This window comes from Poromitra crassiceps, assembly GCF_964638095.1.
Source record: "Poromitra crassiceps genome assembly, chromosome: 16".
Taxonomy (NCBI): domain Eukaryota; kingdom Metazoa; phylum Chordata; class Actinopteri; order Beryciformes; family Melamphaidae; genus Poromitra; species Poromitra crassiceps.
In genome coordinates, this window is record NC_139645.1 from 31,076,045 (window position 1) to 31,103,282 (window position 27,238).

General features: G+C 45.5%; 1 protein-coding gene across 1 annotated transcript; it reads right to left on the reverse strand.

The window, feature by feature from the left end:
• Positions 1–10: 10 nt before the first annotated feature.
• Positions 11–26,860, reverse strand: LOC310791585 (asc-type amino acid transporter 1-like; the record flags this gene model as incomplete). Its single annotated transcript, XM_083653252.1, has 11 exons — positions 11–111; positions 827–1,004; positions 1,476–1,625; positions 2,014–2,110; positions 2,611–2,714; positions 3,046–3,169; positions 3,327–3,480; positions 4,950–5,075; positions 19,325–19,476; positions 23,024–23,228; positions 26,854–26,860. The coding sequence occupies 11 exons, from the start codon at positions 26,858–26,860 to the stop codon at positions 11–13; spliced, it is 1,398 nt and encodes a 465-aa protein (XP_083509378.1).
• Between the last annotated feature and the right edge of the window lie 378 nt (positions 26,861–27,238).

Genomic DNA, 27,238 nt, shown 5'->3' on the forward strand with positions numbered 1-27,238 from the left:
ACCGCAGTGCTCAGTCTTCGGCTTTGGAGGCGGTGAGGCATTCGGTCTCTGAAGGGTCTTCCTGAGGAAACACCACGTAACACACCTTCTGGCCCATGTAGGTGACTCTCTCTGCAACACAACAGACAAGAACAGCACTTTTACTGGACAGAGAGGGGTAATACAGTTAAAGGAGAATTCTATTTTTAAGTCAAGCACTAAGCCAGGGGTGGCCAAATTTTTTGGTTGTGGACCGCATACAGAAAAATATAAGGAGTTGCGGGCCAAACAATATTTTTCAAACAATAGTTTTCGCGGAAAAAAAATTGGACCAGAAAACCCTTGTGCCATCAAAAATTTAATTTCTACCTAAATAAATATATGACACATAGTTTATTGATGTGCTCACCTATTACAATGGGTATTTCTGTATGTTTTCAAATGTTCTTTTCCTGTGCCAACAGGTTAAGACAGAGATAATTTAACATAACATTAGTATTAAACGTTTTTTTATAAATAGACCAGGTCAGGGTAGTCAAGTATAACCCCTTTTCAATTTTTTCAACACCGTTTTTGTTTTTCTGTTTCTTTTTTTGTTTTTCAGTTTTTTTCCCGTTTTCGTTTTCCGTTTTAAACTTTAAAACAGAAAAACAGAAAAATGTTTTTAGCACTTCTTTTTTTTTGCTAAATTCATGGCGGGCCACTTAAAAACGGGCAGCGGGCCGCAGTTGGCCCGCGGGCCGTAGTTTGGCCACCCCTGCACTAAGCTAAGTTAATCTCAGCACAAGAGAGAAAAATCACTCTTCTGATGAGCTACAGCTACAGGCCCATGGTGCAGACGACTCACCGACCACTCTGTAGACCCATTTGGGTTTTTTCTTCCATTGAACACCCAGGAAGTAGACGGGGACGCCGGTCAGCATGATGACCATTCCCAGACCGCAAACCACCGGCTCAGAGTACAGACTGAAGCCTAGTAGCACCGCCCAGAACAGCATGTAGCTGATGGGAATCAACATGTTTACCTGCGAAAAACAACAACAAAAGACACACATATCAACATGATCACCTGCAAACAACAACAAAACACACTTTTCAACATAATTTCAGGCTGTTTTTTCCATGTTGTGTCTCTTTGCAACTCCATCTGGGATGCACACACATTCATATCTCAATAGGATAAAATATGTCTGCACATTATTTCTGCTTGTGTGTTACGCGTATATAGAACTAGAAATACCACATTGTGGTTGGTACCAAAACGTTAAAAAAAATTGCAGATTTAAAGAAAATATTTTTTCAATGTAGTTTTTTAAAGTTTTGGTCAGAGTGAAATGTTGTATGGTCTCTCCCTATTCTAAATATAGCTGAACCGTTTGGTTTGGCATTTTACAAAATGTCTATGGGAAAATAAATGGCGGATAAAAATCTCTGGTACAGTGCCGAAGCAGGAAGTAGGGGGGTCACTTTGCCTCTCTATTGGCAGGCTGTTGTACCTTGATGGGTCTCATGAGGTTGGGTTTCTTCCAGCGGAGGTAGAGGAGCCCGGCGATAGTCACCCCGTACGACAGGTAGTTGATGAAGGAAACATAGTTGATCAGGTTGTGTGTCTCTCCAATACACATGATCACTATGGTGGCACTGCACTGTGGGAGACACAGGAAGGGTCAAAGGTCAAGCACATTTTAAACTGTTGGGCTGAAAACAGGCAGAACAGAACCACTAACAGGCAGAACAGAACCTTGACAAAAACAGAACTGTGGAGTGCACAGGAACGAGGAGACAGATCTCTGGATCTTGGTGTGTGGACTTGGTGTGCTCTGTCAACAACAGAGTTGACTCAAACTTGTCAAACTCGCCCAATAAGAAGTGCATAAACAATCTTATCAAGGTGAGTAAACACTATGTCGTATTGAAAAAGGTGCGTAAACGGCGTTTGCATGCGTTTAGCCTCCACTACAGCCCTGACTACACTGACCCAAGACCCTCCTCTCACTACTGTATAATTAGCTGACTTGGTGGTGCAGTACTCACACAGACCAGCAGGGCGGGGATAGGAGTGCAGTTCTTCAGGTGGATCATAGCCAGCAGGTAGGGCAGGTGACCCTCTCTGGCCCCTGAGAAACACAATCTGCAAATGCACATAGTGTATATCAATATTAATATTATAATGGATGTGATATGAGTCTTTATCTTATCTTAGATATGTTCCTGTAATATGGTGATATGGCATAAGTGTTGTGTTTTAAAGGCTGCAGAACAGTAAAGTGATGTAATGTTCTGAACTTACCAGACTGTTCTAGCTGTTCTATTATTTGCCTTTACCCACTTAGTCATTATATCCACATTGTTTATCCCTACAATATTGTCGCAAAATCAGTATTGAGGTATTTGGTTAAAAATATTGTGATATTTGATTTTGTCCATATCGCCCAGCCCATCATCATCATCATCATCATCATCATCATCATCATCATCATCATCATCATCATCATCATCATCATTCTGTGTGTGTCTGTGTGTGTGTGTGTGTGTGTGTGTGTGTGTGTGTGTGTGTGTGTGTGTGTGTGTGTGTGTGTGTGTGTGTGTGTGTGTGTGTGTGTGTGTGTATGTGCGTGTGTGTGTGTTGACCTGGAGGAGGTGAACAGGTATCCATTGATTCCTCCGAAGGTGGACAGAGCTACAGAGATGGGCATCACCCAGGAGAACATTCCCAGCAGCTTCTCACCAAAGGTCTGGAACAACACAACACAACACAACACAACACAACACAACAACAACAACAACAACAACAACAACAACAACAACACAACACAACACAACAACAACAACAACACAACAACAACACAACACAACACAACACAACACAACACAACAACAACACAACAACAACACAACACAACACAACACAACACAACAACAACACAACACAACACAACACAACAACTGACATGAGTTTAGTGATGATTGGTACATTGATTAATTGACTAAGGAGTGACTGACGTCTCTCACCCATATTGAATACATATATTGAGACATATATTGAATATGTGAAGATGTCCTCACCACTGCCACGGCGTTGGAGGCCAGGAGCTCCTCAGGGCTCATGGAGGAGAAGTAGGCGATGTTGGTCAGGGTGTAGACCAGGGTCACCAGAGGGATGGAGATGTAGATGGCACGAGGCAGGTTCCTAATACAAATAATACACATTTGGTACATGTTTTGTGTGTGTGTGTGTGTGTGTGTGTGTGTGTGTGTGTGTGTGTGTGTGTGTGTGTGTGTGTGCGTGTGTGTGCATGCGCGCGCGCGCGCGTGTGTGTGTGTGTGTGTGTGTGTGTACTCCATACTTGCGTGGCTCCACCACCTCTTCGGTGACGTAGTTGAGGAAGTTCCAGCCGCTGAAGGCGAAGGAGGCCTGGAGGAAGGCCAGAGCGATCTGTCCCACAGACGGCTCTCTGATGAACTCAAAGGCCACGCTGGGTACCAGGGCCTCATAGTGACCTGGGGGGGGGGGGGGGGGGGGGGGGGTTGTGAAGAGTATCATGCTGAAACTAAATTCACATTCCCATAAACATTTGTTAACCACAGACCTTATTTATATGCATTTAAGTGAAATCCCCATTCTAAAAGCCCATAGACTTTTCCACTGAAGAACCAAATGGCAGCGATTTCTGGATAAAGCCTACAAAAATCCCTGCAGTACTCAATTCCCCCTGCTGTCCGGTCGTTGCTCCGCCCCCTCTGCTGATCTGGGTTGTAGACTAGCACATGCTTCCTCTGATACATGTGCAGTCGCCAGCTGCTTCTTTTCACCTGGCAGCGAGGAGTTTCACCGGTAGGACATAGCATGTGGGAGGATCACACTATTCCCCTCGGTTCCCCTCCACCCGAACAGGCTCCCCGGCCAACCCATATGGATGCCCGACCGAGCCGGAGGTATCACAGGGCCTCGAACCTGTGACCCACGTGTTGGTAGGCAGGGAATCTACGGCTGCACTACCCAGGGCTGTATTACTGAACGGGCGTACCGGGCCCAGGCCCAGGGGCCCGAGAGCTCAGGGGGCCCATGAGCTAGAGTCTCTTCGCAGGCCGCCTAGAGACTCTAGCTTATGGGCCCCCTGAGCTCACTTTGCAGCTGAGACTCTAGCTTATGGGCCCCTGAGCTCACTACGCAGCTGAGACTCTAGCTTATGGGCCCTGCGAAGAGACTCTAGCTCAGGGGTGCCCAAATTCTTTCCCATGAAGGGCCAAAACTCAATCTGGGTGGAGGGCCGAGGGCCAAAAATAAACGTTGTGGAATTACATTAAAATGTATTGTGTTTTATAGAAAATTAACATTCTAAATCTAAAATAACATTTCAATATAATAATCTACTTTTTATCTGTTTGGTAATTGTAATAATTTGCAATTGGTTATATATATCTAAAAAAAAACATCTGCATTTGTGGGGAGCTTAAACATTTAATCAGTAAACACCCAGTTAAAAACAGTTGTATTTTCCACCTTTGTAATCAAGAGAGAAATTTGACTTAATTCACAACTTGAAAAATCCTCAAGGTACTTTGAAAATCAGCTTTATTGTCCATCTTTTGTAAACAATTTGCCATGACAATTTGCAGGGATGCAATCTCAGGAGTGAACACAGTATATCCGCAGCCACATTCAGACACTGTTTCACAAAGTCACCACATGAAAAAGCGTGTCCACCCTTTGCAATCAGTGCAGATATCTGATAACTTGCCCGAGTTGCATTCTGGATTTAAAAAAAATTAGGGCAATTTTTTTTTTTTTTTTTTTGGCGCTGTGAGGGGGGGCCCGTGAGGGGGGCAGGCCCAGGGGCCCGTGAAGTCATAATCCGTCTATGGCACTACCCAGGCACACCAAAGCAGACGTTTTCTCTCACCAGAACCTGTGTGTGTGTGCGTACGTGTGTGTGTGTGTGTGTGTGTGTGTGTGTGTGTGTGTTTACCTCTACAGATCTGGACCAGTCCAACCATGATGATGAGTCCCAGAGCAAGCAGCTTCCCGATGGTGAAGACGTCTTGGATCCTCGTCGCCCAGCGCACACTGGAGCAGTTTACCCAGGTCAGGAACACTGCACACACACACACACACACACACACACACACACACACACACACACACACACACACATTTTAATATATTTATTTGTATCCAGTCTGAGGCTACAGCAAAAAGCGTCTCCTTATTGCAGAAATAGAGCAGAATTGAACCAGTGCCTTCCTTGGCCTTTGGTTTGGGCAATCCTGCCCTCTGCAGGCCACTTACAACCAGGCTGTGGACGTGACCTAGGCCTCCAAATATAAATACAAGCGTTACATTTGTTCCCGAGCAGTATAAAAGCAGCCCTGAGCACTTGCTACCGTAAAACCTCCGCCTGTAAACAAAAGTACATCCGACTTCCTGAATAGTGACCTCTCGAGACTTTCCACTTGCATTGAAAGTCTGTCGGCAAGCTCTGTGAAAAGCTGAAGAACACAGCTCCTAAGTGGGCAGGGTCTTGAGTTTGAAGCATGCGTGTGTGTGTGTGTGTGTGTGTGTGTGTGTGTGTGTGTGTGTGTGTGTGTGTGTGTGTGTGTGTGTGTGTGTGTGTGTGTGTGTGTGTGTCTTTGCGGGCGTGCAGGTGGGGGCGTTATCCACCATGTCATCCATTACTGGGTCAGGGCTCCCCTCCTACTACTACACAACTGTGAACAAACTGCTTCCGCTGCACGCACACGCACACACACACACACACACACGCACGTGCACACGCACACACACTAGTGGATTGTTGGCAGTAGGTTGGGTGGCACCGGGCACCTCGGGGGGGTTGTGTCCGTTTCCGCCAAGCCCCCACCCCTGCCTCCCCCCCCGGTGTTGACCCGGACAGGAAGGAAGTGGACGCAGCTCTGGCTGGGACAGAGCAGCAGGTAAATCTGGCTGCTGCTGTCAGAGCAGCCTATTGAAGGCAGCCTCAGCACCCGAATACTAAACCAATCACAGCTTTTAGCCTTTAGCATTCTGATCCCCACCAGCTGGGATGGATCACCAACGCCTTCCCCTGGTCCAGGATCAGCTCCCTGAAGCCACTGAGCCAGCAATAACTGCCCCACACACACACACACACACCACACACACACACACACACACACACACACACAGACATACACACACACACACACACACACACACACACACACACACACACACACACACACACACACACACACACACACACACACACACACCACACACACACATACATACACACACACACACACACACACACACACACACACACACACACACACACACACACACACACACACACACAACATCATGAGCGAATGTCTCCCTGTCATTTTGTCATTTCTCGAGGCCACCGGTGCGGTGCTGACAGGAGGAGGGGCTCAGGGGGGTTGTTTCCTGGTTGAAAAGGGCGTGGCATTTCCTGGTTTGGTTTAGGCTAGTCTGAGTCACAGGAAGCAGGCTGCGGGGATCAGCTCTGCTATTGGCTCCGGCTGGCGATCAGGGAGGCCCGCCCACCCTGAGACCGCCCGCCTGGTTGCCTCAGGAAGCCTGGCTTCTGCAGCATCGCTCTTCAAATAATAAATATAACATTGATTCGCTGCTCTCCACCTAACTACATAACATAACATACATAACTACATAACATAGGTCTGCATTGAAACGTTATATGATGCAAGTGTAAGACAATAGTTTCAGTTCTATCGTCGAACTGAAAGCCACTCTCCCATTGGTTGCTACCAGTGTTGGGCAAGTTACTTTCAAAATGTAATATACTACATATTACTAGTTACTTTCATTTGAAAGTAATAAGTTACTTTACAATATTACTGTCTGTGTAGAGTAACTCGTTACTTATTACACTACTTTTGCATTACTTTGACCAAAACAACAGCAGCAGCAGAAAGCAGAATCCCAAAAAATAATTTCAACCGCCTTGAAGTCAGTGGAAATATTCCAAAATACTAAATTTTATTATTTTCCTTTGTTATTGTCATCTATAGTGGTTATTTGCATGAAAACACAGTTTGTTTAGGAAATGATTGTATCTTTATTTAAATAGGTGCTTTGATTAAAAAACATTAACTCAATTTGTAACTTGAGTGACTTGACAAAGTAACTGGTAATAAGTTATATTACTGAGTTACTGCTAAAAGTAATACATTACATGTAGTTACTTTTGTAATGAGTTACCCCCAACACTGGTTGCTACAACCTGTCACTCATTCAATTTCAAACCCCCTAGACCCGCCCTCAAACTACAGCTGTGGCTGTTAAAGGGCACAGAGTCATTTTATGCAGAGACTGGAGTGTGAGTTGCTCCTACAGCAGGAAATCAGGTCTGGCATTCCTCTGTGATGACAGGAATGTGCTCGTACATTTTCTCCACAGTGTGTTTGACACAGAGCTGAGAATAGAACACACATGTTTATGATGTGAATTCAGGAGAAGCTGCAGCTTCAAAGTGTGCGGGGCTGTTTGGGATTAAAGACATACGTGCTCTGGTCTGATGATACATTTACACTTCAAACTTCAAAATGCTATCACAGAGCCAATACGATGTGGCAATGAGTATATGATTTTGGGACTTGGCGGTGCGAAGTAATACAAAACATTTTACTATGCCAAAAATATTAAAATGTTACTATGCTATTTCCCCACAGTCACCAACTACCTTGTACAAGCCAGTCAGATTTTGCTCCAGTGTCTATGTACTGTAGACACTGGAAATTTGCTCTGAAATTGACCAATCAGCGCTAAGAGTAGGGCGGGCCTTTGCCAGCCAATCAGAGCAGTAGCTGGTCTGGTGACCTACCATGATCCCTCAATCAACCTCTAAATGAGTTCTGTGCAGCATTCAATGAAACAGTCATGTGATTTTCAAGAGCATTTCATATAGCATGTCCAGTCTGACTGTGAACACTCCTAACAACATTTAATATTTTAATCACTGTTAATATTAACTACTACAGGAGTACTACAACAACAACAACAACAACAACAACAACAACAACAACAACAACAACAACAACAACCACCACCACCTTGTTTAATTTTGTCCACAAAAATACATGCCTAGTGTGACGCTCATTTCAATCATACAGGTATAGTAAGATCAAAACAAAAACTAGAAACTAATTAGTGACATCTATCAAAAGCATGAGGGGAAACAGAACATAAGGTGAGTGTTTATGTTAAGTTATTTATTTGATTTGATTTCTTAATGGTCAAGCCCAGTGGTTCCCAAACTGCGCTACGCGTACCCCTATAGGCAGTGGTTCTCATCCTTTTTGAGCCCCCGAAAAAACTTTAGGCTGGGGTTCTTGACCCCCCTCCCACCACTACCCAACCCAACAACAGCACGCACAAATTCACAGACTGATTTCACTCACTCACTGAAGTTTTTTTTTTAATAGTTTATATAGCTTTATATTAATACATTTTATTATCAATGGAGAAAAATTATTTCCTTTTGCTTAGATCATCATGCACAAGCAGAAACCTGAAAGTCCACCTGAAAGCTTAAAACACTTATTTTACCATTCATTCAGTATGAATGCTGCCATGTTGATTACAGTCATGTCTACGGACATCACAATAAACGAATCTGCAATAAAGTAAAATTCAGTCTGTCAAACTTCAGATTTACCTATGTTGTTTTTATCCTGTTTTACCTGTACTGTATGTGCACTTCCTTATTTTTTCCTAACAATGGTGTTTTTTGTTGTTGCTGTTATTTTTTATTTTATGTTTCCTGTCTTTTGCTGTTGTTTTTAACTATTGCAAGTTTTTCTTTATAGGATGCCAATCAACACCAGGCAAAGGGACTGCCGACGAAAATTAGCCTTCTGGCTAAATCGGGTATATTTACATGACTGATTGTCAAATGTTGATTAATGTACACTGTCCCTTCACAAATAAAGTGAATTGAATTTAATTGAATGTCGGGGATGCAGCTCAGAAAACGCTCTGTTCATGTCATCTTATGGGAAGAATTGGATGACAGACAGAACCATTCATGTTCTTGTTGGAATGCCAACATCGAAACTTCTTCTTCTTCTCCTTCCACCCATCCCACCAAATCCCTGATTGTGCATCCCAATAGGGAAAAAGACAATAAAAAAAGAAAGGCTAATATCTGATATATTCTAGCAAAATAAATGCATACATCGTTTTGGGTTATAAGCACGGGGATTTGAGTTTGCTGAGATACATTACTGAGTTCCAGGTGAAGTAGAACTGCTCTTTGGACCCTCTGGGTGTGTATTTCATTTGGATCAAGTTTGAAGTGGAGCATCAGATCACTCGTCCATAGTGAGGAGTTTGCTGGTTTGGAGGATGTCCAGTGCAACAAGATCCTACGGCCAAGCAGAGTCATGAAGGTCATCATGTGCTCATGCTTATTAATAATCTGTTGGTCAGTTGGTCAGTTGATGCAATGCCAAAGAGTGCTGAACAGACATTAGGTTGTAAATGTAGGCCTCTGAGGAGGTCTTACGCAGTAGGATTTTGCTGGTTGTGGCTTATAGAGCTCAACAGTCACATGACTTTCCATGACGTTTCTTGCCCCGGAAGAGAGTTCCCCATTCATTTTCTCCATAGACATTTCGGAAAATGCTTATGAGTTTTAAGGCTGGAACCAACACATTGACCTTGAACTTTGACATTTGACCACCAAAATCCTTGCGTCCAATTTGACCTTTGAGCCAAATTGGAAGGAATTCCGTCAAGCCATTCCTGAGATATCATGTTAACAAACTTGGGAATGGCATTCGTAAGGTCACAGTGACCCTGAACTTTGACCTTTGACCACCAAAATCGAATCGGTTCATCCTTGAGTCCAAGTCAACGTTTGAGGCAAATTTGATGAAATTCCGTCAAGGCGTTCCTCAGATATCGTGTTAACGAACATCAGATGGACGGACGGACGGACAAGCCAAATCCATAATGCGTCAATCCTTGCTATCGCCGGCGGAGGCATAAGAAAGGCTCCATACTGCTCGTCTGGCATAATCCAAGTCTCCAGAAGCCCTGAGATGCCAAGTTGACTTGAAAAGGCATCATGTGTTTAGCTGAAAACTGATCATTTAGAATTGAATTGAATTGAATATAACTTTATTGTCCACCAAGGTGGAAAATTGTCTTTGGCTCACCAAACACAAAAAATAACAACACAAGAGGCCAGAAGGTAATTAGTGAGACAAAAAATATAAACAGGCATAGACAGGGTTTCCATGATCATGATCAAAGTTTCCATGATCATGTATGGATTTCAAATAATTTCAAAAAGTCATGGTTGTCAGTAATGGGGGTCCAGTCAGCAGGTATATCTTCCTATCAGGAAGGCTGGTAACGGTGGCTCAGTCGTTAGTACTGTTGCCTCACAGCAAGAAGGTCCGGGTTCGAACCCCGCTCCGTCCCAGGTCCTTTCTGTGTGGAGTTTGCATGTTCTCCCCGTGTTTGTGTGGGTTTTCTCCGGGTGCTCCGGTTTCCTCCCACCATCGAAGGGTTAATATTCCTGTCATTCTTTTAAAAGCTTTCAGGTTCTGAAGGATAAGCATGGTCTAGGAAATCAAGATCTATTCAGATTTTTGCAGCTGAGAAGTTACACAGATAGACTATTTAGTAAAGAAGAGCTGAAGAGGTCGGGGATTGGGGAGGGGGTGCTGAAGGTCTTTCTCTCAGCGTATAACACTGACCAGGTCTCTAAAAACATATCAAAACTATATAGGGGTATTCAAGTGCTGAGGGGGGGAAATACTTGGTATCTAAAAGAAAAATGGGAAGGGGAGGGGAAACTCAATCTGGAAAGGGAGGAATGAGAGATGATAACTGAAAGACAGTGGAAGACCACAAACTCTCTGTCATGGAGGGAGTTCCAATGGAAAAACCTAGTTAGGTACTTTTTAACACCAATTCAAACAAGGGGAGGTCAAACAGGTTGTTGGAGGGGGTGTGGAGAAGAAAGAGCGGACCATTATCATATATTTTGGAGTTGCCCTGTGATATGTATGTTTTGGGGGGAAATAAGAAAGAGTATGGAAAAGGTGTTAAAGATTGAGATTGAACACTGCTTTCAGGTTCTGTATTTGGGAAGGGTGCCCGAAATGATCAATGGTATTGAAGATATGTACATGTTTAAACTGATGCTAGTCGCCAGCAAAAAGGCTATAACGAAGAGATGGTTGAACAAAAGCCCACCGACTCTGGAAGATTGGCTGAATGTGATGCATAGCATCTATGTATGGAAAAGCTAACTTTTGCTCTGAGACTCAAGACAGACTTCTTTGAAATGTATTGGGAGGGATGGGGTGATTTTGTCAAACCGTTTAGAACAGATTTCTGTTGAAATAGGAGACTGAAGGGTTAATGATCCACTGAATCAATGCTGCACATGACCATTTTTCTTTTCTTTTTTTCAATTTTGTGTGTGTATGTATCTTATGTGTGTTGTCCTTTGGGTTCATTCTTGCTTTGTCGTGACTGTGTTTATTTTTATTTTTTTATACTTTTGTCGTATTAAAAAAAAAAGGAAAAGAAAGGAATGTAAAAATGTGATTTATAGTGGATGTATGTCTGAAAACTGAAATAAAAAAGAGAATTAAAAAATATATATATATTCCTGTCAAAGACATGTGTTAGGGTTAAGACTCCTGTCAGGGCTCCTGACCAAGACACTTGCAAAAGAACTGGAGTTGGTCCCCGGGCGCTGCACTGCGGCTGCCCACTGCTCCTAGTTCTAGGAAGGTTCCTAGTAGAGGATGGGTCAAATGCAGAGGATGAATTTCCCCACTACTTAACTAACTTAACTTCTGCATGCTTACAGTAGCTTGACGTCTCAAACCATCCTGCCATCTCTCACACATGCCCTCTCATAACTCTTGCTGTCATTTCCCGGCTCGTCGATCGAGATATCAGCTGCTCACATCAGCTGGTCACATAGCACAGCAACACACCTCCATTGTTAGCCAATCATCTTGCTGCTTCTTAATATGTTTCTCACTCCACTTTAGTCCATTCATGCTGCCGTTATCACCCCCACACACACACACACACACACACACACACACACACACCCATTTAACTGCCCCACTAACTGTACTTAATACTTTGCTTGTCTCTCATGATTGAAATGATGATTATCCATCATTCCTGGGAAAACATACATGTACTTTTTGCAGATTGGCATTTGGGTCTTTTGGCAGTTATTAATATGAATATATGAATGAATATATTCATATGAATATGTTAATGTGTGGTGATGTGATGAGAGCAGTGCTACTGAAATGTCCTGACACGGACACATGACTGACCAGGCTCCTATTCTTAGAAGTTCTTAGAACAGCCAGGCGTTAACTGGTCCCGACCGGCTCACACACACACACACACACACACACACACACACACACACACACACACACACACACACACACACACACACACACACACACACACACACACACACACACACACACACACACACTGTTGGTAATGTAACTGGATGTGTTCTGGACACTCATTGAGTACATTCATAGGGGAGGGAGATAGCGTGTGTGTTTGTGTGAGCTGAGCACATATCTAGACTGACTTACATTCAGAGCGCTAAACTAAAAACAGTTTAGTCGGCCTGGCAGGGGTCCAGAACAACCAGTTAATCTGTCACCTGACTGGCTGTTCCAGCAGCCAAACACTCCCACCAGGAACATGTCTGTTTTTTTGTTTGTTTTTTTACAAAAATCACTTTATAGTAAATCGACTTCCAGTGCTAATTCCCTTTGCATAGGCCAGGGGTTCCCAAAGTGGGGTCCGCGGAACCCCGTCAAAGAGATTATTTGTATTTTTTATTTATTAATATTTTTTGGGGTGCTGTATCCACTAGCGATTTGACCGGGGCTAGTGAAGATGTGTATCATATGAGACTAGAAGACATTCATTGTAGCAACTATATCATGCTAGCAGCTAGCTTGTCGGGAAGGGGGCTACAGTAAATAACGCTCCATATTCAGGCTAAAATCTCGAGGGGGAAAAACCATGGACCTATTATAATATGGACTGGGCATCAGACTGGTTCAGTGAAGCCGCTGCATGTTAGATCGCCGCTCTGGCGGCTGAATCCAGTATTAGGTCACAAGGCCCGCCTCCCCATGTTAGTGGATGGGAAAATCAAAACCGAAATAATCACAGTATACGTCAGATAATTTTTTTCCAAAGGTGGTTTGTATCATTTTAGATAGTCATTATCATGCTAATGCCTGTGCAAGTGGTCATTTTTCTGATCAGTTTGTTTTTAAGTAGTTATTTGACATATAAAAAGGGATAAAAATGGATGATTGACAGCTGTGGCAGCCAGTCTCAAGCCGTCATTGGCTGGACAGGCTCTTCACAGTATAGATCTATCTCATAGACAAGACACGCGGCTTCATCGTTATGTAACGCTGCCTGGAGGTCGGGTGGCTCTGCTGGGTGTGTGGGGCCGGGAGATGGGCTCTTAGCCTGGGTAGTGCAGGCCTGGAGGTCGGGGTGGCTCATGGGTTGGCTGTGCTGGCTACCAGACATATCAATGGAGTGCAATAAAAATAACTTTGTTTTGAGAAAGATGCGCGAGGAATTAACGTTGGTTGGTGACTGAAGTAAGTTCAGAAAATGTGTTTTACGATGTGTGTTACTCCAGCTGTTATGGGTACACAATGGGTTTAACATGCAGGCTAGCAATGGCGTTAGCCGCTGTTTTTCATTATTTATCGGCTTAATATTACTATAACTTAACAACCGATAACGATAGCTGGAATAGCACAATAATACACATATTTTCAGAACTGACAGGAAATGTGTTTTATAACGTTAACTCCCGTCCCGGGTATAAGATGAGGCCTAGTAGTACACAAGCACCGTTAGCTCAAGCATCACATACAAACAGACGTTTTATTTTTTGTAGGCTATTAAAGCAACAAACGTTTTTATATGCATATCTGGGGGAAATGCTTTGACTGTGGGGATGTTCGTTCTTCACAAGCTCCTCTCTTAGTAACGATATACCAGGCAATAGACCAGGCGGCCTGGCTCACGTTAGGTTGGCCTGCCTACACACACTACCAGGCGGGTACAACAACGTAGCCTCACGGTTAGATTAAACCAACATTTGCGCCAAAAGAAATGTAATCATAAAGTTAATCAAAATGCCACGGAAACATTAGGCTAATCAACACAGAGCTGTTCATCCGAGAATTTCCCCCAGTGAGAGGCTGAGCCAAGCAGCCCTGGCTCCTCTTGCGGGCTGAGAGCAGCCCGGAGGTCTGACTTGTCTGGCTGATACAACTCTCCGACAACGGAGAACGTTACAGGCTGCAGTACCCACAACACTACCAGCAAACAACGTTGCGTAAAGCGTCAAGGTTAGAATTGTAAAACCAACATTTGCTCCAAAAGGAATTAAATCATAAAGTTAATCAAAATGCCACGGAAACATTAGGCTAGCTTAGTAACACAGCAATGAGGCAGACCAGTGAGGCTGAGGGTGAGTGAGTGTGGCCTGCCTCCACTTCCGGCCCGCGCTGAGAGCACTCAGCAGGCAGCCGCCTGGAGGTCTAAAATCTCCGACAACCAAAATCAGATTTTCGTACAGGCGTCATTTTGATAAACTGATCTCATAGTGGGAATCTTCCTGGTTACTTTTGGCGAGACAAAAAATATTACAACTTAAAGTGCAATATTTACAGAGCTAGACTGTATATAAATACACAACGCACTGTGCGCATTCTAGAAACAGCAGCTCTACATAAGAAAGTTCAGAGGGGCGTGGAGCTCTCAGAGGGTCTCAATCAAAGGCGCTACTGCGCAGACTCTGGTTCAGTGATCTGGCCGGATTTTGGCTTCAAAAAAACATACAGGGAGGAGATAGGGACACTCCCTCCATTCATATTATAACTCAATGGGAAAAACCGGCATGGCCATTTTCAAAGGGGTGACTTGACCTCTGACCTCAATATATCTGAATGAGAATGGCTTCTATGGGGACCCACGCGTCTCCCCTTCACAGACATGCCCACTTCATGCTAATCCCATGCAGTCATTTTAAAATGTCAGGCCTAATTACTATGAGATTGTGAGACTTGTTATGGTTTGTTGAAAGCTACAGCAGCAGAATCTGACTGTGTGGTTCAGTTCCTCCATATTGACCTGTTGTCTCAGGGTCCAAACACCAAACACTTGTTTTTCTGCTGGCTTATTATTCACTTTTCTGCCATGTTGGCACAAACTCCTGAGTTGGTTCATCACAGAGACGTTTGGCACAATGACAGATATTACGAGCTCCAGAAGTCTGACCTCAACTGGCCTGAACTAAAGCTGGGCAATAATATTATGTCAATAAAAAACAAAAAAATCTAAAATCTAAAACAACAACATTTAAAAACAGTCAATGAAGATGCCAAATGGCCAATGGGATCCTCCCTCACTGATTTGCAAGGTGTCCTGCCCACTTCCTGCTTCCATGGTGCTCAGTGACAGGGTGTCATCATGGTAACCGCTGTCAAAACAATGCACAATGGCCAGGACACGCCCACTCATTAGCGGTGGCTACAAAGGCTGGCACCATTATGTAGGCTGACACTGACAACTACACACAGACACGCGCGCACGCACACACACGCACACACACACACACACACACACGCACGCACGCACGCACGCACGCACGCACGCACACACACACACACACACACACACACACACACACACGTAACATTATGCCTCTCTTGCATGTTACATTAATCATTTGAGCTTTAAATGGTTACTGTGTCCAATAGAAAAATATTGTGACGCATTTTATGAAGGTATTTGTGTTATTTGCATATTCATATGCTGTTATTTTATATTTCCTGGCTACACATTATCCATGGTAATGACGCAGCTATAAAGCCTCATCACAGGGGGAAGTTCCCCAGGTGAAAAAAGAAAAAAAAGCTGTAAATAGTGACGTAGCCTATCTGAGAGAGACACTAACTATTGTCTATTGACATCCAGACTGATTATCTACTGATCCATCTGTATGAGTAGTGTCTTTGTGTCATTTAGATTAGAAGTCTTTGATCCTTAGTCTTAGACCGTTGGCCCTATAACTGATCAGTTAATGGTTACTGGGCTTGTTTACAGAAATCATCCATTAGTGTTGTAACTTTCCTTGAATTATTATCATCTTCTTTTATACCGAAGAGTTCAACTGAGACCAGGCTTCCTAAGTTCTCTCATCGTAAACACATGTCTCCTCGTTGGAGTCAACTGTCAGCTGTTAGTCCGACACATCATCAAAACACAACTCATCTCATACAGGTCTGTACGGTCACACCATATCACCTGCAGCAGGGACGCACCATGATGTCACCTGCAGCAGGGATGTACCATGATATCACCTGCAGCAGGGACGTACCATGATATCACCTGCAGCAGGGATGCACCATGATGTCACCTGCAGCAGGGACGTACCATGATGTCACCTGCAGCAGGGACGTACCATGATGTCACCTGCAGCAGGGACGTACCATGATATCACCTGCAGCAGGGATGAACCATGATGTCACCTGCAGCAGGGATGCACCATGATGTCACCTGCAGCAGGGATGCACCATGATGTCACCTGCAGCAGGGATGAACCATGATGTCACCTGCAGCAGGGATGAACCATGATGTCACCTGCAACAGGGATGAACCATGATGTCACCTGCAGCAGGGATGAACCATGATGTCACCTGCAGCAGGGACGTACCATGATGTCACCTGCAGCAGGGACGTACCATGATATCACCTGCAGCAGGGACGAACCATTATATCACCTGCAGCAGGGACGCACCATGATATTACCTGCAGCAGGGATGAACCATTATATCACCTGCAGCAGGGATGAACCATTATATCACCTGCAGCAGGGACGCACCATGATATCACCTGCAGCAGGGACGCACCATGATGTCACCTGCAGCAGGGACGTACCATGATGTCACCTGCAGCAGGGACGCACCATGATGTCACCTGCAGCAGGGACGTACCATGATGTCACCTGCAGCAGGGACGCACCATGATATCACCTGCAGCAGGGACGTACCATGATGTCACCTGCAGCAGGGACGCACCATGATATCACCTGCAGCAGGGATGAACCATGATGTCACCTGCAGCAGGGATGCACCATGATATCACCTGCAGCAGGGATGAACCATGATGTCACCTGCAGCAGGGATGCATCATGATGTCACCTGCAGCAGGGATGAACCATGATGTCACCTGCAGCAGGGACGCACCATGATGTCACCTGCAGCAGGGATGCACCATGATATCACCTGCAGCAGGGATGCACCATGATATCACCTGCAGCAGGGATGCACCATGATGTCACCTGCAGCAGGGATGCACCATGATATCACCTGCAGCAGGGATGAACCATGATGTCACCTGCAGCAGGGATGAACCATGATGTCACCTGCAGCAGGGACGCACCATGATGTCACCTGCAGCAGGGACGCACCATGATATCACCTGCAGCAGGGATGCACCATGATATCACCTGCAGCAGGGATGAACCATGATGTCACCTGCAGCAGGGACGCACCATGATGTCACCTGCAGCAGGGATGAACCATGATGTCACCTGCAGCAGGGATGCATCATGATATCACCTGCAGCAGGGATGAACCATGATGTCACCTGCAGCAGGGATGCATCATGATATCACCTGCAGCAGAGACGCACCATGATGTCACCTGCAGCAGGGACGTACCATGATGTCACCTGCAGCAGGGATGTACCATGATATCACCTGGTGATGTTAAAGACAGGGCAGTGCTGTAATATGTCTCCTCCATCGGGAATCGAACCAACAGTGTACCTGTCAGACAGAGACAGTGACACAGCCGCCCAGACGACAGCTATGAGCTGTTGGGAGTTAAGCTTCTGATTTCTACACACTGTATTCACACTGACAATAACACAGCATAAAGAGTGAAACAGGTGAGATTTGTGAGTTTAGCTAGACTGACTAGTCTCCTTCATCAGCTTATTTCTATCAGTGTTCAAACTACTGGTGATGATAAAGAAGGATCACTGCTGCAGCTTATAATGCTTGTACTTTTTAAGAAATTGCCTGAGGCTGGGATTGAACCAACAACCTTTGCAACATTCACATGTTTATCTGAGTGAGCTATAATCCACTTTCTCTTAAGCTCTTATCAAATTTAGTCAAGCGCATCCTGATTTTATTTAGTCAAGTTTTCGTCGATTAAGTGTCTAAGTATTTTCATCTCATCTTAGTCAAAGAAAACTGTAACTATTCATTAGAATTTCCAAACTTATTGTAAAGATATATTAATCTGTTATTCTGGAATTGTTTTAAGGTTTGAATGTGCAATACAGACACAGATGTTTAACTTCTTCTTCTCTTCTGATTGGATCTCTGCCCAATTCGTCTCTCCCTAACATTTAGTCTAGTTTTCACCAGTGAAAACTGCTGTCTGTCTGACCACAGACTGTAGAAAGAGACGCAGGATAGCCAAGCAAATGTGATTGGATGAACGTTTGACGCTAGGCCAATCACAGGCAGAGAGGGTACCTCCAGCCTTCGCCATCATCCGAAAAACAATATGGCCTACAGTATGGGGAGCAGCTACAGTGCAGTCGTTCCAGTGGACTCAGTCCTGACTCAGCCATTTCTTTGTCCATAATGTGAACGTGCCAAATGAACTCTGACCCCTCTAAAACAAAGCACCACCCCAGGAGATGGTTAGTGGTTTGTTTGTGCTGGCTTGACTTGACTTCATTAATTCATGCTTGCAGAAAAGTGTCCTGAAAACGACGCAGAATACAAAACCACTAAAGTCATACATCATATTCATAAACATAAAGAGAGCACATTTGTAACAAGACAAAGTACAAAAATAAGGCGCGTAGCGTGGAGACTCTGGAGAGATGATGCGCCATGGCTGCAGTTATGGAAATCGCCCGCTCCGCAGCCTCCCAAAATTGTGACTGACAGACAGACAGAGAGACAGACACCGCCCACCCACTTAGGCGCCATCATGCAACTGTGCGCCATCGGCTTATACTACATCACAGTTGCTCGAGTGACATCACTGATGACATCATAATCGGGACTGACACCGCCACAGACACCGCCACCGTGACCACACCACTTAGCCAATTTTAACGAAGATGTCTGCGATTCTCAACCTAAGTGACAAATTGGAGACAAAATGAGAGAAGACTACCAGACTACCAGTGAAAGGTGTTAAAACTGGGTTAAAATGAGTGAGACTGTGTGGGACTCACAGATACAGACGGTGGAGAGCAGTCTGGTGGCCATGTATGGAGGCACGCAGTTCTGGAAGGCCGGCTGCAGGACGTAGTTGGAGAAGGTGAGGGCGATGACGGCCAGCGTGGTGGGATACATGATGAGGACAGCACTCCATAGCAGCAGGAAACTACAGGGACAAGACACCAAGGGTTAATATGTAGGGGCAAGACACCAAGGGTTAATATGTAGGGGCAAGACACCAAGGGTTAATATGTAGGGGCAATACACCAAGGGTTAATATGTAGGGGCAATACACCAAGGGTTAATATGTAGGGACAAGACACCAAGGGTTAATATGTGACAAATTATTAGCCCTTTAATGACACATCCACATGAAGCTGACAATTCAAACACATTAAAGGGGCACTCCACCGAAAAACTATACTGATTTATTTGCACATGATCTCTCACACATCTCTCTGACCGTGTGGGCGTGGCCCCTGAGAGAGCCTGTCACTGTGCGTGTGGCCCCTGAGAGAGCCTAGCACTGTGGGTGTGGCCCCTGAGAGAGCCTGTCACTGTGGGTGTGGCCCCTGAGAGAGCCTAGCACTGTGGGCATGGCTCCTGAGAGAGTCTGGCACTGTGGGTGTGGCCCCTGAGAGAGTCTGGCACTGTGGGCGTGGCCCCTGAGAGAGCCTGTCACTGTGGGCGTGGCCCCTGAGAGAGCCTGGCACTGTGGGCGTGGCCCCTGAGAGAGCCTGGCACTGTGGGCGTGGCCCCTGAGAGAGCCTGGCACTGTGGACATAGCCCCTGAGAGAGCCTGGCACTGTGGGCGTGGCCCCTGAGAGAGCCTGTCACTGTGGGTGTGGCCCCTGAGAGAGCCTAGCACTGTGGGTGTGGCCCCTGAGAGAGCCTGTCACTGTGTGGGCGTGGCCCCTGAGAGAGCCTGGCACTGTGGGCGTGGCCCCTGAGAGAGCCTGGCACTGTGGGCGTGGCCGCTGAGAGAGCCTGGCACTGTGGGCGTGGCCCCTGAGAGAGCCTGGCACTGTGGGTGTGGCCTCTGAGAGAGCCTGTCACTCTGGGCGTGGCCCCTGAGAGAGCCTGGCACTGTGGGCGTGGCCCCTGAGAGAGTCTGGCACTGTGGGTGTGGCCTCTGAGAGAGCCTGGCACTGTGGGCGTGGCCCCTGAGAGAGCCTGGCACTGTGGGCGTGGCCCCTGAGAGAGCCTGTCACTGTGGGCGTGGCCCCTGAGAGAGCCTGGCACTGTGGGCGTGGCCCCTGAGAGAGCCTGGCACTGTGGGTGTGGCCTCTGAGAGAGCCTGTCACTGTGGGCGTGGCCTCTGAGAGAGCCTGGCACAGTGGGCGTGGCCCCTGAGTGGCTGAATCTGTCTGCAGTCGGTCTCCTACTATTCAGAACAAGTGGAAGCTGTTCGAAAAATGGTGCCTGAAAGAGGACCACATTCCTTATCTGTGTCAATGGAATGGAAGCCATTGTGGTCGTTTTACAGGACTTAATTTAGAAGAACCAGATGGACAAACCAGTCTCACATGACACCCATTGTACAACACGTGCCAGCCACCCATACACACTCATGCTGACGGTGGCCGGTGAAATAGTCTCTGCATTTATCCCATCCAGGTTTGAAAGGGCCTTTTCACAAGATACCTCACCTGGGCACTATAGGCACTGAGGGCATGCGGTAAAGGGGGCATGCCCTGGAGGCCGCGGCATCCTAGGTGGGAATCGAACCCAGGTTCCTTCTTGCTGTGAGGCGACAGCGCCACCGTGCCCCTAGCGATATTACCGTATTGTGTAATTTCATGTTACAATCATTGAAATGACCTAGTCCTGGATGCCATTTTTGCTGTTTTGCTGTTTGCTGTTGGCTGACTGGCTGCTACAACTTCATTGATGATCTAAGACTTCCGTGCTTGTTTGATTGTGGTCCGAACATCATTTCAGACAAACCCTTTTCACCACCAGAAGAGGAGAGGAGACCTGAGAAGACAAGAACATCCTGGATCTCGGTAGCCTGGTAAACCGCCCGTCACGTGAACTCACATTTCATTTGGTTCTCCGTGACGGTCTGGACCCGCACAGGCAGTTTAAGATGATTGGTCGAGCCATGCCGGCCATTGCCGGGCCGACGAATCAGCGGCGGCCGTAGGCGGGCATGCTCGTCTGGGCAAGTAGTGGGTACATGGTCTTTGTAGTTCTTTTCACTCGTCAACATCGCGGAAGTGACAGGCAGTCTGAATGAAATTGAATGTAATGTTCCCAATTCTATGTATTAAATTCTAAAAAACGACCCTCAACATTTGGGAAGGCTAAGCCACACAACTAGTTCGTTATAATCTAACTAAATGCTTCGAAGGTGACTTTACGACCGCGAGGACTCAATCAATGAATACCACGGAGATCATCCACAGGCACCTTCCGCGATCTGATTGGTTGAAGTTAACACCCACCAGCGGTGATAGACAGATGGGTCATCCAATCACCTGCCAAGTAGCTTGGACAAAGTGCCCGCCTCCGTCAGCGGGTCTGGTGACTTCAAACCCAGATCGACTGGTTTAGTGAAACCTATGTGGAGCTATACCGTCCATCTGGCAGCGTCAGGTTAGGATCTCGGCGTGTCTCACCGCAAAACATTTACAATGAGCTGAACACAGTCGCTCACTTGTAGCCAAAAAAGGCTCCAGTCAATAGCCGCAATTACTAGCCAAGTAGCCAGAGAGCTACAGCCAGGAGCTTTTGGCCCAGCTTTAGGTTTCTCTCTGCCTGTGGCGGCTCGGGCTGATTCAAAAGTTAAATCAACTAGATGGATGTTAAGACGACGATATCAACTGTGTTCAAAGCAGGACTGCTCTCTTCACTTTGCTTGGTTTGACGTGAAAGGCTCTGATTAGGCTCTTTGGCTTTTTGATGCACAAATGTTTGCTCTTTCCGTTTCCCCTCCGTTTGTGCAAATGAATGAATGAAAGGAGACAGAAGAAGTGAAAGGAGTGATCCGTCCCACAGCAGAGGAGGGCCTCTTTGACTCTCTCAGACTAACAGTGCTGCTCCAGGGTCACTTTACATATCACATGACCACATGAGCTTCACAACACATTCACAGCTGATTGGTTCCAGATGAAGAGTCCGGCGAAACTGAACCATTCTCCCTGCATACATCTGTATCTGGACTGCTGTATAACAAGGTCTACACCAAGAGGTGAGAACCTGAGATTCATAAGCCCAGAAGGTCCCACAGAGGACCATGTAAATGACGTAAAATTCAAGTGACGAGGTTTTCACGGTTACATGCTGCCACTCCGACGTGCTGCCACTCCGACGTTCTGCCACTCCGAAATATCGGCACTCAGAAAGGGGGTCTATATTCCCCGTTTTTCACTAACCTCTCCCAGCCCCCACGCCAAACCTAACCTCCCCCCATGCCTAAACCTAACCTCCCCCAGACCCTAACCCAAAACCTAACCTCTCCCACCCCCACGCCTAAACCTAAGGTCGGCATTGCGGCTTCTAAGGTGAACGACCGCCAGTCCGAATAATGGAAGTTAACGTTCGGAGTGGCAGCATGTCGGAAAGGCAGAGGAACCCCGGTTTTCACATGACAACAGTGTGACATGTTGTATCATGTTGTTATGAACATACTGTATATTGTGTTAAAGACAGACCTGCGTCATCCAAAACTGTACACCACCAGACGTGTTGAAATTTCGACAACTACTCACCCCACCAGCCCTCCAAAGATCTCCGTCACGTAGGAGTAGTCTCCTCCAGACTTGGGGATGGTGACGCCCAGCTCGGCGTAGCACATGGACCCCAGGGCGCAGATGCCCCCTCCCAGCACCCACACGATGAGCGACAGCCCCACGGAGCCCGCATGTTCTAGCACCCCTTTGGGAGAGATGAAGATCCCAGAGCCGATGATGTTCCCTGGAGAAGGTAGGGGAGAGAGGGTGTGGAGGTTGTAAAGGTTAGGCGTAGTTTAACACAGAGGATGATCAAAATGTGTGCCTAAAACTTCTCTGACTTTATGTTACACCCAAATCATTGACGTACAGTTCAAGCGATTTCTTGATCCTGAAAACACATAATATGCTACATCTGTCCGTCAAATTTCACCCAAATACATGTTCACATTTATTCTTTAATATCCTGCTGAAAGACATAAGGTAATAAGACAAAAAACACAGATTCAAAGGAGCTTCTGAAGGCATCCCAGCTCTTAAAATAAAACCAGGAGGGATTTGCTTTTGTTTCAACTACTGACTCTTCAAAAACCACCTTATCATTACCATCAAGTCTCCTGCCTCAGCTGCTTTTGGGGTGTGTGTTGGTCTTCAACCTACAATTACGTGTTACGTTTTAGGCATCTAACTGACAGTCTTAACCAGAATGAGGCACCAATAGTAAGATACAGGGCTGACAGCACCCAGACAAGAGAACAGATCTTCCTGTAACCTTAAATGATCATGGATGAGAGAAGTGAAGGGAAGACATAAGAACGGGTCAGAAGTAGCTGCTAAACCATCCGGTCACGTGATCTCACATTGTTTGGTTCTGAGGGACCGTCTGGCCTCCAGCCAGGGGCGGGCCTTTTCAGAAATTACAAAGTGCACAGGCCAATCAGGGACCTGCCTGGTAGTTGAAAACATAACCAGCCAATTAGGGACGCCGCTGGCAAAACAGTAATGGCTGCTCCCATGGCTCTGCGGCTCCCCAAGCAACGGGCATGGGCAGTAATGTTAAGGTTGGTAGAGTTTACACGGCTGTAAGTGTAGATATTGCAGAAATAGACGCAAATCCAAAAACAACAATTAAACAAGAACAAGAAAAGACGTTTTCGCCGTTCTTCCGAGTGGATTTGGTTTTGACTGGATCCGACGCTGATTGGCTGAAGGACTGGATTTGGCTACGCTGATTGGCTGAAGGAATCCAGACAGATAAAATTACAGAATAGGTCTATTTATTTCCACTGAGCCCAAAATGACATCTATGACCAAAACTTCTTTGTTCAATTACAAATGTCAACTTTCCTTTTCAGTGCCAAATACTAAAGTCACTGTTCTGGATTAATAATACTGGGTCCTCCTTGCAGCAACAAATAGGATACAGCAGAGGAAAACAATAATAATATACACATAGTGTTGTAATTTAATGAACATATGGAGCTGAAGAATGGGAAAGTATGGATTAATTATTATTACTAATAATCACATAGACAATCTCAAATCAAGTTGCCATTTTCTTGGAAGTTTTTCCTTGGGTGTCTGTGCTATATCCTTCTGTTCTATGACTGATTGTGCATCATAGTTAGGCTAGTTGTCTGTAAATAAACGTTTAATTTGTCTCACACTTTCCACAGCAGGGCTGACCAGGGCCAGCTCAACAACTGTATCATAATGGGAATAAAGCCAGCGATAATACCCCAGAGTGATTATGGTATGTTGGGGATAAAAATAGGCTGTGCCTTTGTACTACTCACAGCAGCACGAGGCGAGTAAACATAATCAGAGATAAGAATGTTGCAAGGAATGGATGATTGCTAACTAGCTCTGTGGTGACCAAAAGAGTTAGCAAAGCAAGCTAATCCATCATTTAACCATGGAGAAACTATCAGTACATGCAGTGCTGTAGTGGTAAAAAAAAAAGGTGGGTAAACTATACTTTTGACTCGAGGCAGCTTTCTCACGCGGCACCGGCAGTGTTATAACGGCGGATAAATAAGCTTCCGTGACCGATATACAAGACAAAATATGAGAGTATATAGAACAACTTAATCTGAATCATATAGCCCTATAAGGTATATCAGGGGGTTCCCCCACATTTCTGAGTAGCCAGCCAGATAGAAAAAGTAGCTGGCTATGGGATGGGCCTTGCCCCTCAAGGGGGGTCCGGGGGGATTCTCCCCCGGAAGATTTTTTTTTTACATTTTAAAGTAAAATTCATCAACCTGGTGCATTTGAGAGCAAAATGAACTACACACATCTCTAATGTGTTGTGACTTTACAAATAATTAGGCCTAAACAATCAATATAAAATGTATTTATTGAACATTTGTTGAATTTCTCCAGGTATGAAAAGTTAAATTATACAGTAGGTAGCCTACTTTAAAGGACCTTGTATGAACCCAGTATATACAGTTTGAAGAGTAATATAGTTCTCTCTCTCACACACACTGTACCTGTGATTGTCAGCTTCAGCTTTATAGCTAAAAGTATGTAGACAGATTGAATCTGTGATTCTTGAATACCAATATATAATTCAAACTGTCCACAAACACATTGGGCAAGGATAGGTAGACAACATACTGTACATGGAAATAAAAGTGGTTCTGCCACTCTGGCCACTAAATTTTAGTCAGCCAATATTTATTTATACAGATCTCGGCACAACAAACACCAGTATGTTTCTAGATAGTTTTCAACATGGTCGTATTATATTAGCTTTATACAGTAGCACCTGGACTATTCAAGTCGACTCGCACGCACCTAATGTTACAAACTTTACTTGATCAGAGGGAAATCAATCATGTTTCTTACACCAGTGATTCACTCTTCAGTTGTAAAACGGTGAGCCTATATGATTTCCCCCACTCCGGACACACATTTTTAACCAACCTTACCTTTGTTCAGCTCTCCAAATGCGCATTGCGCATCGCTGGCACAATGGCACCGTTAAGTTGTTTGAAGGGAGCGCTGTCTGGGCAGGCAAGCACAGCTCGATAAAGGCACCAACGTGACCGGGGCCGTGTACCTTTCCCGCGGAGCGCTCCACAAAAATAGGCTACGGTTCGCGGAGATCCTGGTCAGTGCCATGCCCATGTGTAATCTTTTTTCTTTTCTTTTGGTGTGTGACGTGCTTGGCGTGGTCTCCGCAGCAACGGAGTTTACGCGAACGTGTTAAAACTTGTGCAATAATAAGTGTGCATAAACGATTTAAACATGTGAGTAAACGATCTTAAAAGGTGCCTAAACGCTGCAGAGCATTGAAAAAGGTACGTAAACGCCGTTTACGTGCGTTTAGCCACCACTACAGCCCTGAGTACATGTGAATTTGACCAATCAGATCACATCAATTATCTATATTTGAATCAATAGCCATGGGGGGAAGGAGGGGGCGGGGGAAGGGGTGCAATGTCCAAGCCCTGATCAGCCCAGCTTGGCCCTACAGTGGAAACAGCTCAGCTGGACCAAATCCAAATGGGAATAAACAAACTTAGTGTTGACTCAGTTGGCTAAAGCCCTTATTCACATGGCACTAGTATGGACCCATCTCACAGCAACCGTTTTGAGGTGGTAAAAGCAGGAAGTGTATTGTAACCAATACCATTAATGATGGTTCCATCCCGTTTAGGTGTTCCAGTGCCAGGGGCCCTCCTCGTTAATGTCGTTGGTTACACATGCTTTACTTCCTGCTTTACTGACTCAAGATGTTGCTGTGAAAAGAGCCCGGGGACCTCTGCTAGGTCATTTGTAATATTTGCGGAGGTTGTCTGTGATCGTAATCCCGTGCGAATCTGCCGTGTAATTCAAGTAACAGTTCCACCTCAAATTACCTCCCATACTTCACCAAACATCTCATTTGATCTGCCCCCCCCCCCAAGAGGTGTTTATGGAAGCCCCAGTAAGGAACATTTTTCATCTTTCAACAGGCTCAACAGTTATTATGTGGTAGCCTACAGTAACCTTAGGACTAGTAGCTAGCAACCAGACACTTTACAATAAGTATTTCTCCAAAATAGTGCACAAACTACAGAGCCCTTAGAAGACATGAGATGCGCAGATCCCTTTTTTTTGCCACCGATCCCGATTGTCTATGAGCCATATCTGCCTGATCGTCATGCTGATTCTTTTTAGCACAAGGTAGGTAGGCTATAGTATTATATTGTATTATTATTGTATTATTAGGCTATAGCGGTATTACCTCCCCCCCCCCAGTTT